The 17,045-nt window shown below is 35.6% G+C and overlaps 1 protein-coding gene across 5 annotated transcripts in view; it reads left to right on the top strand.

The window, feature by feature from the left end:
• The window catches only part of SLC9B1 (solute carrier family 9 member B1), a 70,606-nt gene that overhangs the window by 7,270 nt on the left and 46,291 nt on the right, over positions 1-17,045 (top strand). For 3 of the 5 annotated variants that reach the window (XM_035030189.1, XM_035030194.1, XM_035030188.1), the window contains exons 2-3: positions 13,795-13,864; positions 15,602-15,740. In XM_035030189.1, the coding sequence (XP_034886080.1) occupies positions 13,796-13,864; positions 15,602-15,740 (208 nt within the window). In that variant the 5' untranslated portion in view covers position 13,795. The remainder of the gene's footprint in view (positions 1-13,794; positions 13,865-15,601; positions 15,741-17,045) is intronic. The other 2 variants (XM_035030192.1, XM_035030191.1) reach the window with 1 other exon arrangement.

Here is a 17,045-nt window from a genome sequence, read left to right as displayed (position 1 = left end):
ATTGTCCTGATTAAATAATAATGCCAGCTAGTCATTATCTTAAAAACAAAAACAAAACAAAACAAAAAGTCCTGTTCTAATTTGAATGCTCTGTATAAAGAATATTCTCTTTGTAGATACAGCTCTCAACTGTAGTTTTTACTTGATGATCTTTGATGTACACTCAGAAAGACTTCTTTGTATAAAAGATAACAATAGCTCCAAAGATCCTAAAGCAATACATATAAATAGATATTGATGCATATGCTTTACCTAACATTCATTTAATAAATATATGTTAAATGAGTATTATGTGTCAGTAATGCATAGTGGCTCTGAGCATGGATTACATATTAAAACACACCTGAATTCAAATCCCAGTTCTGCTTTCAATGGAAGGAAAAAAGTTGCAATCTCACTTAGAATAGTTTATACTTAATTCTAAGTATTATGATTTTTTGAAAGAAATTTCCCTTATTATGTATCCAATTATTAATGCTGCTATCAAACTTAATTGATATTTTTTAAATCTGTAGGGGAGAGAAATAAAGAATGATTTTAAAGTATTTAACTAAACCGCAGAGTGAATCATCCATATTTGGAGAACTAAGACTTGGCCATAAATTTTGCTGGTAGGTGTTATAGTCACTAGATGTCACCGTTGCACAACAGTGCTTCAAAATGATAAACCCCAAAGTACAGTATATAGTAGAACACACACCAAGGAAAGACAGGAAGTTGTTTCTATTATGTGATATACATACATATACACATATATACATATTTATATAAGATGTGTAGGTAGATCCCAAGCAACATGTGTTGGTATTCTCGCACGCTGTTTCTCAGTAGGTCCATAAGTGAATAGAAAGAAGCATAGACGTAAAACTGATAAAAACCTCAGATCATCTAACCTCCTCCCTCTCTACCTCATTTTAGAAGTTTGGAAATGAGGTACAGGGAGAAGTGACAAGAAATTTACTCAATACTATGTAGCAGATTAAAAGCAGAAAGCTTAGATTTCCCACTCTTTGATACCACACTGTGTCCATTAACATTTATAATCAAAGAGACATTCTAATAAAGCCAGAACCTCTTAAATCCATCAAAATTTCCCACTACTTTAAAAGCAAAGTTTAGCAATATGATAACATCCCCATAAAAATTATCAGTTGAATAAAGATTATCAGTTGAATACCATAGCTTTTGCTATGAACTGTACAAACTTCTTACTTTATCCCCATAATAGCAAGATATATAGTATGTGTTGATTTATTTCTGTCTTATTCCAAAAAGGATTTTTACAAAGTTTATTGAGGGGCACCTGGTTGGCGCAGTCCATTAAGCATCCCACTTGTAGTTTGGGTTCAGGCCATGATCTCGGGGTCGTGAGGTTTAGCCCCTCTTCATGCTCCACGCTCAGTATGGAGTCTGCTTGGGATTCCCTGCCCATCCCCCCTAACTCTCTCTCTCTCTCAAATAAATAAATAAATATGTTTTTAAAAGAAGCTTATTGAAATAACTATATCATAAAATTAAAAATGAAACTGAAGTGATCATAAATAAAAGATACTAGAATATAAACCACTATGAAGTCTTTTTTTGTTAGTATATGAAAATCATGCCCTAATGTCTAATAAAATCAGATTTGATTGGCTAGTCTCAAATTTCGTTCTGCTTTCTCTAGCTGTGAGCACAAAGTAAGAAAAGTAGATAGTATTATGCTCATTAAAAAATGACCAGATTCGGGGCAGCTGGGTGGCTCAGTCGTTAAGCGTCTGCCTTCGGCTCAGGTCATGATCCCAGGGTCCTGGGATCGAGCCCCGCATTGGGCTCCCTGCTCAGCGGGAAGCCTGCTTCTCCCTCTCCCGCTCCCCCTGCTTGTGTTCCCTCTCTGGCTGTCTTTCTCTCTGTCAAATAAATAAAATCTTTAAAAAAAAAAAAAAGATGACCAGATACTGTAATTTCCCCAAGATCATGCAACTAATATATATCTGATTTCAAAGCCCTCATTCTTTCCATTATGCCAGCTATCCAGACATATAATGAGAGGACTCCTAACAGGATACAGTCTATGTAATCCTTAGACACCTGGATTACCACAATTCTGATTTATATAGGTAGGTTTTTGCTTATATCAGATTTATTTTAAATAATTGCACAGAGCTGTTGATAAGATTTATTCTGTCAAGAAATTGACTCCTAAAAATTTATTAAAAGAAAGATAAATTTTATGAGTTTATCTACACTTTAAATTACAAAATTTATATTATATTAAGGAAATCAGCATTTTAAAAATTGATTACATAAGAAAAAGACATCTCCAGGGGGGAAGCAAGAATTGTCCAAAGGAAAATGGAGAGAAGGAGATATCTAGAGCAAAGAGGAAAGCAGGTAGGCACAGTATTAAAAAAGAAAGAGGGGGCAATGGGGGCAGAGCTAAGGTTCATATATCCTGCCTAGTCTGCTTCTGATCCCTACATTACTCAGGCATCTAGATTTTCCTCTATCTTCTTCCATTTTTGCACCAAAAATCTTTTTAAATACTTTAAAAATCCTAAAATCTTACCTTAGCCAGGGTCCTAATTCTTCAAACCTTCCACTCTTTAATTTTTTTCTATAGAAAGAGAATCTTTTTCTAATTTGTCCTGTTGATTTCTTGTTTTTATTTGCAGCATAATCATTAAGGACCTTATTCATTCTATAATTTACTTCCTTTTTCTTAATGTATTTGTAAAGCCTATTCTTGGTGTTGGAATATCTTACTCTTCTACAAAAGATGCCTTTCTTGTTAACATGCAGAAATGTTTTTGTTTTTGTTGTCATCTTGAGTATCTGGCATTTTAAAATTCTCAGTTCATTCCATATTTATTTCATAAATATTTATTGAGTGCCTACCACATGTAGATCAAGAATAAAACCAGATATTGTCCCTCCTCTCGTGGAGCACCCAGCCTTCCAGTTCCCTCCAAGATGTAATAGGTCCACTGCGACCTCTTTTTTACTGCTCACAATCAAAAACTCTAGACAAAATGTGAAAAGCAACTACCTGAAGATCGAAAAGTAAACAAAAGCAAGTGGATTGTGAAGGAGAGTCAAAACTACAAGACTGAATTTCTTTTGCAGGTTTGACCTGAAGACGGGCTCCAGTCATAAAACCATGCAAGGACAGCACAGGAGGCCAAAACTACAATAGAAGACCTATTTTTATGGCCTAAAGATGTGGGAAAATGGACCCTATAGTTTAAAGAGAGCATGAGGAATCCTTGTTATTGTTGTTTTCCTTTTGTGTTTTTTCCCCAAGGGCAGGTCCTATTAGTGACATTATGGGCAACTACAGCTCAGAGAATAACCCCATCTTCTGACCAGAGGAACCAGGAAAAAAGACCTTGAGAGATATACCAGGGTACAGATTTAGGAGAGGAAAAAACTGGAGAATGAGTTTCCTTAGTTCTGCATATGAACCCACCCAGGTGCTTTGGGTCATCTCCAACTGTGCATGCATGAGACAGGCCTAAAGCAGCATAGCAATGGCTTGAAGAACTAAAGTAAGATAAAAATCTTAAAATTAAATGGGGGGAAAACACTGCCCAAATCACAGACTAACCCCTGAGTGGCTCACACATGAGACAGACCAAAGACAGCATAGCAAAGTCTTTGAAACCAGTGCCATCAGAAGGTAAGAGAGAGCTTATCCTCTGCACCTAACCAAGTTGATTACCTACTGAAATAAACAAAAATTTTAAACATTCTTCAGAGGATTTTAACAAGACCTAGAGTCTACACAACAAAATGTCAAGGATATACTCGAAAAGTACTTAACATATAAAGAACCAGGAAATGAATGTCTTATAAGAAAAGAAAATCAATAAATGTCAACCCAAAATGGCACAGATATTGGAATTAGCAAAGATATTAAAGCACCTATTATAACTGTTTCATGTGGTAAAGAGAAGTATAATTGTAATGAATGGGAAGATACACATTCACAGCAGAAAAATAGAAACAGTCAAGAAGCAAGTAAATTTTGAACTAAAAAATACAATATCTGAAATAAAAATTCACTGGATAGATTCAACAACAGAATGGAAATGAATGAGGAAAGAATCAGTGAACTTGATAGATAAATAGAAATTGTCTGATATGAAGAACAGAACGAAAAAAAGATTGAAAAATAAAATGAACATAGCCTCAAGAACGAGTGGGACAATATTATGGAGTCTACAGTCTAATTCAGAACATTGAACAATCACTCTAATGGATACATAATTACAAACTGAGATAATTGTTCTTGAAGAAAATGATCTAGATTCTATAACTGCATATAAAAACTAGACCTGACTTAGCCTAGGGGCAGAGGTGATGTCATAAATATTTCTCTGAGGATATGGCCCTTGAGCTGAGGGGCTATATTAACCAAATATAGGGGAGAGTAGTGGTGGAGAGTGTTTCAAATTAGAGAGAAAAGCAAGTGTTAAGCCCTGCAGAAGGAACCTGGCAATTTTAAGGAACCGAAAGAACATCAGAATGGCTAAGAGTGGGGAAAAAAAATGGATAGGGAATGGTATGAAATTAGGCTAGAGAGGGAACCAGGGACTACATCATGCAGAATCCTGTAGGTCATTGCAATGGACTGAATGTTTGTGCCCACCCCCCAAAATTCGTATATTGAAATCCTAACCCCCAGTGTGATGGTATTAGGAGGTGGGACCTTTGGAAGGTCCATGAGGGTAGGTCCCTTATAAAGGGATTAGTACCCTTATAAAAGCAATCCCAGAGATTTCTCTACCTCTCCTTTTGCCATGTGAGGATACAACCAAGAAGTTGGCGGTCTGTAACCCAGAAGAAGACTTTCAACCCTACTCGCTGGGACCCTGATTTTGGATGTGCAACCTCCAGAATTATGAGGAATTCTGTTTATAACCCACCCAGTCTGTGATACTTTGTTATGGTAATCTGAACTAAGACAATCATGTTAAATATTTTTGTCTTTATCCTAAAGCCAGCGAGGGTTATTAGGGCACTCAACCAGTGAACTGGTGGAGGATTGGAAGATGGAAACTTCAGGATCCCCATCGTCTAGCAATTGAAAAGTTTGAGCCTGTAAAGGAGACAGGGAAGGAATAAGAAGAAAAATGAGGGGCAGGGTGGGTATGAGAGAGTGGTTTAACAAGAGCCAAAAGAAGAATGTTTTATCACGCCGTATGATCACTTGGAGATTATTTATGACCTTTGCTAGGACTATTTTTTTAGTGTGAAAGGAGTAGAATCTTCAACTAGAGAACAATGAGGGGTGAGTAGTTCATGGGAAAAAAGAGACTATGAGAATTGCCAACTCTCTGAAACATTTATTGGTAAAGGAACAGAGACAGATGGGGCAATAACTGAATGGGCATGTGAGTTTCTGGGAAACTTTTAAGATGAACTCATTTAAAAATCATTGGGAAGGATCTAGTTAAAAGGAAGTGTGAGGGGAGAGATAATTGGTACAGGCAGAGAAGGATCATTTATACAAGTGCTCTGATTGCCTTAGGAGGAAAGACACTTCCTTTAATGTAAGAAGAGAGAAGAAAAAGAGGAAGATAGATTTTTATGTGGAAAAGGGAGGGAAGGTTATCTACTGAGAATGAAGGGGAATATGTGGAGGATCTGTGATTTGAGAAGAGTGGAAAAGGGTTGGAATAGTTGTTGGGGAAAGTGAATTGACAGAGAATGTTTAGGATTGGTACATTTTAAAGGCCTACTGGAGGCTGTTGGTTATGAATTTATGATGATGCCAGGTTACTCTAGTGTAGCTTTCTATGGCTCAGTTAAGTGAATGAAAAAATGGGATAATAGTGTTGGTGCAGGATCAAGGTTTTTCTAGAAAGGTGCAACAACAATAATCATATTTCAAGAGAATATAGGATATTGGTAATATTTTGGAGATGATAGATCACACATTGAATACAAAAGGAAGTAATGAGGGAAAGGGATAAAAGCTTGAGCTAAAGGTATCATTCCACTACACATCCTGATGAAGTTGAAGAATGGAAGGGATGAAGCAAATGTAATTGAACAAGCAAACTGAAGGAAGATAAAGTATTTTTAAAGGTAGATGTTTGAATTAGTAATTATTGGTTATAGAACATTTCAGATGATGGAAGAGTCTAGCATGGACATTCCTTTATTGGAAAGGAAGTAAAGAACTGAGGAACCAAGGTAGAAGATGAATTATCCAAGTTTATGTTTAAGACTCACAAGCATTACAAATTTGCGGTCAGGGGCTCATCATGCCTTTGGTGAATAATGGAAAGGGACCAACATGAAGTCAGTAAATGACAATGACTAGAAGAGGGAGAAGGTGATATTGTCAAGTTATACAAGCTCAAAGAAGCAAGGTTTTTTAAAATAATGTTTAGAAATAGCAGTAGGGTGTCAGAAGGAGTGCTAGCAAATAAACAGCTAGAAGGTAAGAACTATAGGGGAAGCAGTGTCCTTAAGGGAAGGGCTTGGTTTCAGATAGAACACAGAATTTGAGAGAATGCTCTGAAAATAGGTGGAGAATATAAGAGGCTGAGAGTTTGATAATAGTCTAGCAGAAGTTCTTGATTACTCAGTGAAAGGGGTTGGGAGGTGTGGGGCATGTGGAAGGCTGGATCACAGGCAATGAAATGATGGCTAGGGATCTTAACACTTTTATAATTGACTTCCAATGAGCTATTTCTAAATTATGTTAGCCTTCTATAACTTACTCATTATTTATACTTTGTTTTTTAAAGATTTACTTATTTTAAAGAGAGAGAGTGCAAGCAGGGGGAGGGGCGGAGAGAATCTTCAAGCAGACTCCACACTGAGTGCAGAGCCTGACGTAGGGCTGATCCCAGGACCCTGAGATCATGACCTGAGCCAAAATCAAAAGTCAGATGCTTAACCAGCTGAGCTACCCAGGTGCCCTTCATTATTTATACTTTATTTTGAAGCTCTAAGGCCCTTATTTTTAATAGTTTCCTCTTCTAAAATGGAAAAGCCAAAAAGTTCTATTTCAAAATAGATTTATTATGGCCATTTCCTAAATGTTAGCATCTAAACCCTTGTGAAAGATTTAGTGTATGTGTGGGACGGTGCCTGACATATTATAGGCACTTTAATTTTAAGAGTGTAGGCTTTGGAACCAGACTGCCTGATTCTGGCCCCACCCAATTCCTATATTTATAGCTATGTCATGTGGAGAAGTTAATTCAGCTATTCTAGGATAGTAAAGCATGGGCAAAAGGAGTGAACCAAGGGGAAGTGGTAAGGTATCCTGATCTGTGAAAAACAAGTGAGGCCATCATACTGATGCCCCCCGTCCCCCACATCATCCAAGGCAAAATTCTCAGAAAACTATTCCCTAGGAGTTGGGACAATTTGAGCTAAAATGAGTGTTGTAAAGCTGTCTCAACCAAGCTCGGTCTCTAATTTGCTTAATGATTAACACTCCCCCCCGCCCTCCAAGATTTCTCTCTGGAGGAAGGTATCATCTAGAGACTATATTTTATACACAATGTCAGGCTTTCAATAAAAATTATTAGCCATGCTAGCTATTAGACAATATTATATGATGACAAGCCATGATACAAAATTGAAAATAGGAACAGACTCAAAGGTGCCCCAGAATTTTTAGTTAGCAGTTAGCAGACAAGGATGTTAAAATTACTATGAACTAAAACTGTGAAACTCTTAGAAGAAAATATAGGGGAAAGCTTCATGATATTAGATTTGGCAATGATTTCTTTGATTAGATAGCCAAAGCACAGGCAATAAAAGAAATAGATACATTGGGCTACATCAAAATTAAAAACGTTCGTGTGCTGAAAAACACCATCAACAGAGAGAAAAGGCAACCCACAGAATGAGAAAATTTTTGCAAATAATATATCAGGTAAATGATTAATATCCAGAATATATAAAGAACCCTTATGACTTGAAAGCAAAAAATAACCCAATTAAAAACTGGGCAAAGGGGTGCCTGGGTGACTTGTTAGTTAAGCATCTGCCTTCGGCTGGGGTTATGAGCTCAGAGTCCTGGGATGGAGCCCCGCATCAGGCTCCCTGCTCAGTGGCGAGTCTGCTTCTCCCCCTCTCTCCCCTTCTCCCTCTGTGATCTCTCTCTCTCTCAAATAAATAAATAAAATCTGGGCACCTGGGTGGCTCAGATGGTTAAGCGTCTGCCTTCGGCTCAGGTCATGATCTCAGGGTCCTGGGATCGAGTCCCACATCGGGCTTCCTGCTCCTTGGGAGCCTGCTTCTCCCTCTGCCTCTCTCTCTCTCTCTCTCTGTCTCTCATGAATAAATAAATAAAATCTTTAAAAATAAATAAAGAAATAAATAAAATCTGAAAAAAAACTGGGCAAAGGACTAAACTAGACATTTTTCTAAAGAAGATACACAAATTGCCAATAAGGGCTCAAAGATGCTCAATAATCATTAGGAAAATGGAAATGAAAACCACAATGAGATACCATTTCATACCCATTAGGTTGGCTATTATGAAAAACAAAGTAACAGGTGCTGACAAGTATGTAGAGAAATCGGAGCCCTTGTGCATTGCTGGTATGAATATAAGATGGTATAGCCATAGTCACTGTGGAAAACAGTATGGCAGTTCCCCTAAAAATGAAACAATTACCATATGATCCAGCAGCTTTCCTTCTGTGTATATACCCAAAATAAATGAAGGTAGATACTTGAACAGATACCTGTACATCCATGTTCTTAGCAGTATTATTCACAATAGACAAAAAATGGAAACAACACAAATATCCATCAATGAATGAACAGATAAACAAAATGTGGTATATACATACAATGGGGTGTTAATTTATCCTTAAAGGGGAAGGAAATTCTGATGCATGTGACAACACGAATGAAGTTTGAAGACATCATACTAAGTGAAGTAAACCAGATGCAAAAGGACAAATATTGTAGATTCCACTTACCTGAGGTACTTAAGGTAATTTAATTCATAAAGATGGAAAGTAGAATGTGGTTGCCAGGGAGTTAGGAGAAGAGAGAATGGGGAGTTGTTTAATAGGGAGTTGGATACAAAGTTCCAGTTTGGGATAATAAAATTCTGGAAATGATAGCAGTGATGGTTGCTTAATAATATGAATGTACTTGATGCCAGTGAACTGTATACTTTAAAATTGTAAGTTTTTTGTTACATATATTTTACCACAATGAAAAAAGTTTTTTAATGACTATGATTAATATCAGCCAAAGACATATTATCTTCAAAGGAGCCATGGTAAAAATGACAGTTAAAGTCTCAATAGAAATTATGGGAACCAGAATACAGTGGAACATCTTTAAAATTCTTAAAGAAAATCTAATATGGAATTCTGTATTCAACAAGAATCCCTTTCAAAAGTGGAGGTGAAATAAAGACATTTAAGGCAAATAAATAATGAAAGAATTTATTGCCAACAGATCTATATTAAAACAAATACTGAGGACAGACAATACCAAGGTCAGCATGGATATAAAACAACTGTAAAGACAGGTTACAACTAGTGCAATTAAAGAAAGAAAAAGATAAAATATATAAAATTTAGAAAGGAAGAAATAAAACATATTTGCTGACTGCGTGCTTGTGTACTTAGAAAATCCAAAAGAATCATTAGAATAAAGTGAATTTATCAAGGCCTAGATATAAAGTAAATAAATAAAAATTACCTGTATTTCTGTATACCAGCAAAAAAATAAGTAATAATTTTTTTTAAGTGATACTGTTTGGTACATCCCCAAAAACATCAATACCTAGAAATAAGGCTAATGAAAGATATGTAAGACCTCGACACTGAAAACTATAAACATTACTAAGGTAAACTAAAGAAAATATAAGTACATGAAGAGATACATACAATGTTCAAGGATTAAAAGACTCAATACTGTTAAGATGTCAGTTCTCCCCAAACTGACCTACAGATTCAATGCAATTTCAGTCAAAATTCCACCAGATAAAGTGAGAGTGTGTATGAATAGACAACCTTATTCTAAAATTTATGTGGAAATACAAAGAGATAAAGAGTCAATCCTTTTTTTTTTTTTTAATTTTATCCTACTCTGAAGGAGAACAAAACTGGAGAACTTAAAACACTAGGTAGCAATTCCTATTATATAAGTATTAGTGTAGTGTTGGCATAAGGATAGACAAATAGGCCAGTGGAACAGAAGAAAATCCAAAAATAAATTCACATATATGTGGTCACCTGATTTACAACAAAGGTGACACTGGAATGCAATGGATAAAGGATGATTTTTTTTTTTAAGATTGTATTTATTTATTTGACAGAGAGAGACACAGCGAGAGAGGGAACACAAGCAGGGGGAGTGGGAGAAGGAGAAGCAGGCTTCCTGCCAAGCAAGGAGCCCGATGCGGGGCTGGATCCCAGGACCCCGGGATCATGACCTGGGCCGAAGGCAGATGCTTAACGACTGAGCCACCCAGGTGCCCCAAGGATGAACTTTTTAATAAATGATGCTGAGTCAATTTGTATTGATATGAGAAAAAATGAATTTTTATCTCTTCTCAAACCATACATAAAAATCAATTCCAGATGGATCATAGACTTAAATGTGAAAGGCAAAACATTAATGCTTCTAGAAAAATATATAGGAGAATACCTTATGATTTCAGGGTTGGCAAAGACATAAAACAATAAAGCTCTAATTATAAAGAAAAAAGACAAATTAAATTAAAATAAAAATTTCTGTTCATTCAAAGACATCATCAGTGTGAAAAGGCAAGCCACAGAGTAGGAGACAATATTGGCTATTTATATATCTAATAAAAGATTTGATTCTGGAATACATAAAGAACTAAAAAAAAAATCAGTAAAAGTCTGCCAATATATTTTTTTAAATGGGCAAGAGATCTGAACACTTTACTAAAGAAAATATTCAAATAGCCTATAAATATGTGAAAATAATGTTAGTCACCATGAAAATGCAACTTAAATCCACAATGGAACATCTCCAGAATAACTAAAAGGAAAAAGATGATACCAAGGTTAACAAGGATTTAAATAGTGTTAAAGAGTATTTGGTTCAAATTCCAGCTATGCCACTTGCTAGCTGTGTGACTTTGGGAAAACCACCTACCCTTCATGGGTCTCAGCTTCAACATCTGTAAAATGAGAATAACAAATAACTCACAGTGTTGTGGAAATGATTCATGTTAAGTGCTTCACATAATCCAGATTGTATCAGCTATTATATCATTTAATCTTCACAATAACCAATAAATTTAGCAATATTATATCATTACAGATAAGGAAATTGAGGCCTACAAAGATAAATCACTTCTCACAGTTATTAAGAGATAAAGAGGAGAGTGAAATACATTTCTATCTCAGCTCCAAAGTACTTACTTTTAGTTACTATGCATACTAATTACCAATTCCTCTCTTGGCAGATATGTAAAGAGCGTATTGAGTAGTTGCCAGACATGAATATTACTAGACACAATATCAAACTTCTTTTTTTTTTTTAAGATTTTATTTATTTATTTGACAGAGAGAGAGACAGCGAGAGCAGGAACACAAGCAGGGGGAGTGGGAGAGGGAGAAGCAGGCTTCCCGCTGAGCAGGGAGCCCGATGTGGGACTCGATCCCAGGACCCCGGGATCATGACCTGAACCGAAGGCAGACGCTTAACAACTGAGCCACCCAGGCGCCCTCAAACTTCTCTTATAGCTGTTAACATGTACATTTATTGTTCAGACTCCTTCTCTAGGTTTTGAAGTTCTATTGCATGGTCTGCTTGCCTGGATTCCAAGTCCTGCTATCCTAACCATGGACTAGCTGTAGATTTTTTTTTTTTTTTTTAGATTTATTTGTTGATTTTTAGAGAAAGAGAGAGAGAGTGGGGGCAGGGGGAGGGGCAGAGGGAGAGGGAGAGACCATCTTAAGCAGACTCTGTGCTGAGCACGGAGCCCCACTCAGGGTTTAATTTTTTTTTTTTTTAAAGATTTTATTTATTTATTTGAGAGAGAGAGAATGAGAGACAGAGAGCATGAGAGGGAGGAGGGTCAGAGGGAGAAGCAGACTCCCTGCCGAGCCCGGAGCCCGATGCGGGACTCGATCCTGTGACTCCAGGATCATGACCTGAGCTGAAGGCAGTCGCCTAACCAACTGAGCCACCCAGGCGCCCCTCAGGGTTTAATTTCACAACTCTGAGATCACAACCTGAGGCAAAACCAAGAGTTGGAGGTTCAACCGACTGAGTCACCCAGGTGCCCCAACATAGCTGTAGATTTTAAAATATGCTGCCTGGTTTCTTGGTGTTATGTTTGCCTGCTCCTGTCTATCTGCCTAGTTATGACTCACAGTTTCTCCTTAGTTAGGTCACAGCTCACATGTCACCTTGATCACTGTAACATCTTCCAGGTTTATTTTCTCCAATACTTAATCACAATCTGAAAATACTGTTTATTGTCTTTCTCTTCCAACAAGAATATAAGCTCCATGAGAGCATAAACCTACATTTGTTTTATTTTGTTTTGCTGCTTATCTTCAGAGCCCAGAAGAATAGACATTCACCCAGAAGAACATTCAATCATTATTGCGTGGATGAACTTTGTGTCCTGACCTCACAACTCTTGTGCACTCCAGCTCAAATTTTTTAATGGTTCTAGCCCCTCAGCCTAACCTTTCAGAACTTGACACAGCTTAGGTGATTTCACTCACCCTCCTTGTTCATAGAGCTTACTCACTTTTAACTTCTAGTCTAACAGTTAATGACAGGTTGTCATTCTAATGACCAAATAGTTTTTATATTCCCTTTAATTAAAATGGAATTTTACTTTAAAGGGACTTAGAGATATATTTTTTCATAAGATTTTAAAAATAAATGTTATTTTCTGTTTTAAGTCATAAGTTAGTTATGATCCCTTATAGGATTTTACACACTAATATTTTACTTCATTAAAATGAGGCAATATATGTAAAGCACCTAGCATATGTGGTAGCTACTCAAATGTTAATGATTCTTTTCATTAAAATTTTTAATTATTAAAATTGCTTGCCTTTTTAAAAAAAGTACGGATACTTGAAATACTGTGGGGTTTGGTCTTATCAAGTACCTAAAAATTCAGACTTAAAGTTTTTAATTTTGTCCTCAACAGTAACTCAAGAATTGAAAAATATTTTTATGGCAGATACTCTTCCTACACTCAAAGACAGCAAAAATCACAGAGAAAGTAGGAAAAATAGATATTTTAAAATAAGTTTCCAGACCTAATTCTTCTCTGGATGTGGTCCTATTTCATTCTTTTTTCTAGTTCATTGTTAGTCAAAATAAAATTTATTTTATTTTGTTTAAATGTTAGACCCATGGATCTTTCCAATGGACCACATATAAAGACAGTATGTATCAGTAACTTACAGATGTAGGTATTAATGTAGTTGATCATATTTAATTTAAAAAAATTTGGACTCTCTTCTGACAGGAATGTGACTGAAGATAGAGTAAATCAATGGTGGAAATTATTTCAGTGCATAAAATAAAGAACTGAGTTTTCTGATACATGCTTTTAAGATATGACCCACCATTATGAACTACTGAAGTATTAAATTTCTGTGTGATAATGGTTTTTAAAACGTATGCACATGATTTTGCTTCTTAACTTTACAATGAATATTTGGAGCTGTCTTAACTATAAAGATATCTGACTTGACTGTGATACAACTTTCTGATAAAAAATCATTAAAAAATTAATCCCACTTAACCATGTTTGTTTCAGATGGATTTATAGTACTATTTTATTCAAATTATTTTTCTTTTAAATATTAGCATGTACACCACAGAATCACAAAATGAACATCTGGAGGATAAAAACACCTCATCATCTACAACTCCTCAGGTAAAAACCGAAAACTATTTTGTAATATATGACATAGAAATCAATCTGAGCTTAAAATTTATTTGTCAAGTTTACTTATTAGGTTTCTATTATATGTCTGGTTAAAAAATGAGAAGTGGTCATTTAAAAATAACATTTAAATAAGTACTAAGAAATGAGCAAAAGGAATGAAAAGATGGAAAGGGGCGACTAATGATTATTTTGGAGTAAAGAGAACAGATTTCAGGAATAATGGAAATACAGCTTATTATTTCTTGCCATATCTAGGAAAAGCTCAGTAATTTAGACTACAAGAGGTAAAGACAAATTAATTAAAATGTTGTGCTCTATGTTTGAAAAGAACCAAGTTTTTATTTTTTCAAGTGTACAGAGTAAGTCATAGACCTTCTGTTGATCTAGTTTTACTGTGTAATAATTGCTCATAATTAGAATTATAAATTGTTTACTTTTTTAAAAAATGTTTACTTTTTAAAATAGAGGTTTCTATAGTTCTTAAGGGCCCAAAAGTTCTTCTTTTAAATATTTAAAATATTCACCATTGATTCAAGTTATTTGTCTGTAAAGACTTCATCCTAGTCTATGTCAATTTATTATAAATTCTGAAATAATAAAACTTAAAATAATATGGTCTTACCTCATATGACCTTTTACCCACACTAATCAAAATTCATCTTTGTGTCTTTACCTTGGCCCTTTTGTATAGTGACAGACTTCCCACAAAAGTCTCTATACCAGAGCTCCAACAAATTAATCATGATCAGATTTAAAGAACTTTGATATTAAAAGAACTACATAATTCATTTACATCAGCTGCTGTGGTGCCTTTGCCTCCCTAGTCATTAAATATTTCCTCTTCACTTCCTTAATCTGTCCCTTCCTCTATCCCTTGTTACCATTTCTTGTGACAACGCAATGTTCTCTCTCCACTGCACTCAAAGTATTATCAATATACTCAAAGTGTTGGCCTGTGTGTACACATGCATACATGTGCATGCAAACACAAACACACACACACACACACACACACCATGATGGCAATAAGACAAATTTGAAGATTTCTATTTCAAGGTTAACCCTACTCTGTTTTGTTCTTTTATTTTTTGTCTTGTTTTGTTTACCTTGGGAGAAACCTCTCAATATTCTCACCAACTAAGATGCCTTTTTTTTTCTAAATCAGTTTTATAATTAGACTAACCACCATTAAAAGCCTGGAAGATGCAGCTAACCCCTGAACTACCTAAGGGTCTTATCTATAATTAATAGTGGGAGCATGAACCTTAAATTTCCGAAAGCTTGATCTGTTTTTCTCATTTTTCCAGTTATATAATTTTTCAAATGAAATGAGTCCAAGTAAAATTATATTTCACCTCCTTTCCAACTTAGTTGTATTTTCATTCTACAAAAGTTTTATTGAATAATCTTTGGGAGTAAGACTGAAGAGGAACACTTTTAATTATTCTGCCTACACTATGGGCTCACTTATTCAGTTTGCATAAATCACAAATGAAAATAGCAGGGACTCAAGTCTATAAAAGCTAAATCAAGGTGCTCTACAAAATGCATTCCTGTGACGTCCTCAAATACCTAATGATATAGTGCATGAATATTCTTTTATATGTGTAATTCTCCATGGTGACAGTAATAATCTGAATTTAATTATGAGATTTGGTGGTTTTTTACATTCATAAAATTGTATGAAAAGTATATTTCTTAAAAGATTTCCTTGCTTTACTTCAGATCCTCAAAGATAGTAGTATTAGTGAACATGAAGAAACTAAGGAAACTGTCTTGTCACAAACAGAGGAAACAAAACCACAGATGGAAAAGACGTACTCTTGTCCCCCACAAGGAAAATTGAATAAACTTATTACAAATGGTATGTGAAATAAGAAATGTAAGTGGAGAGAAAATGAGAGATATATTTGATAAATATATATTTTTACAGATTTTATTCATTTATTTGACAGAGAGAGAGCACAAGCAGGGGGAGCCCCAGAGGGAGAGGGAGAAGCAGTCTCCCTGGTAAGCAAGGAGCCCGATGCGGGGCTCGATCCCAGGACCCTGGGATCATGATTGAGCCTAAGGCAGACACTTAACTGACTAAGCCACCCAGCTGCCCCTATATTTGATAAATATTAGAACACAAACCAACAAGGCTACTGCTAAGTCTATATATTTGATGTATACTTCAGCTATATACTTCAGCTCTTATTACAAGCAATATGTGGACAAAGAGGAAATATTTCCTTAACTCTGTCAAAAACTAATAATATTTGCTTAACAGATACATATTTTACTGTTTTTCATGACTTCTTATATTAAATCTTGAGGATTAGAAACAGCATTGATTAAGAGGCGCCTGGCTGACTCAGTCAGTAGAGTATCCGACTCTTGATCTCAGGGCTGTGAGTTCAAGCCCCACATTGGGTGTGGATTCTACAAGAAAGAAAGAAAGGAGGGAAGGAAGGAAGGAAGAAAGGAAGAGAGAAGGAAGGAAGGAAAGGGAAAGAAAGAGAAAGAACGGGCATTGATTAAAGATTTTTACTTAAAGCCACTTTTGATATTTAGTTTTTTTAAGATTTATTTTTAGAGAGAGTGTGAGTGCGAGTGGGGGAAGGAGCAGAGGGAGAGAATCTCAAGCAGACTTTCCACGGAACCCAGAGCCCAATGTGGGGCTCAGTCTCACAACCCATGAGATCATGACCTGAGCCAAAATCACCAGTTGGACACTTAACCGACTGAGCCACCCAGGCACCCCTGATACTTAGTTTTAAGTCAGCTGAAAAGAACATTATACTCCTGGCAATATTAAGGTTCTTAATAAAATTAAGACCCAAATTTTTAAAAAGCTGCTGCCTTGTAAAGAATTGTATAAAATTTGCTTTACCATTAAAATGTTAAAGCATGTCATTATCATATATTTATAAGTTGTCACCTAATATTATTAAAAGATTTTCTTGATTTTTTTCTAGATATTCTATATGATTTAACTTAGAGAGATTTGGGCCTCCAGAAATATAGAGCCTATGCAGAACAAAATTTAGTTTAAAATATGATGAAGGATAAGTAACTGAAGTTTTAAAATTTTCTTTTCTTTTTTTTTTAAAGATTTTTGTTTATCAAGAGGGAGAGCGAGAGTGCACATGTGCAAGCTGGGGGAGGGGAAGGGAGAGAGAAAATC

This window comes from Mirounga leonina, unplaced genomic scaffold (genome assembly GCF_011800145.1).
Source record: "Mirounga leonina isolate KUSES-001 unplaced genomic scaffold, KU_Mleo_1.0 Mir_357, whole genome shotgun sequence".
In the NCBI taxonomy this organism is placed as follows: domain Eukaryota; kingdom Metazoa; phylum Chordata; class Mammalia; order Carnivora; family Phocidae; genus Mirounga; species Mirounga leonina.
This window is presented reverse-complemented; position numbering and strand designations above follow the sequence as displayed.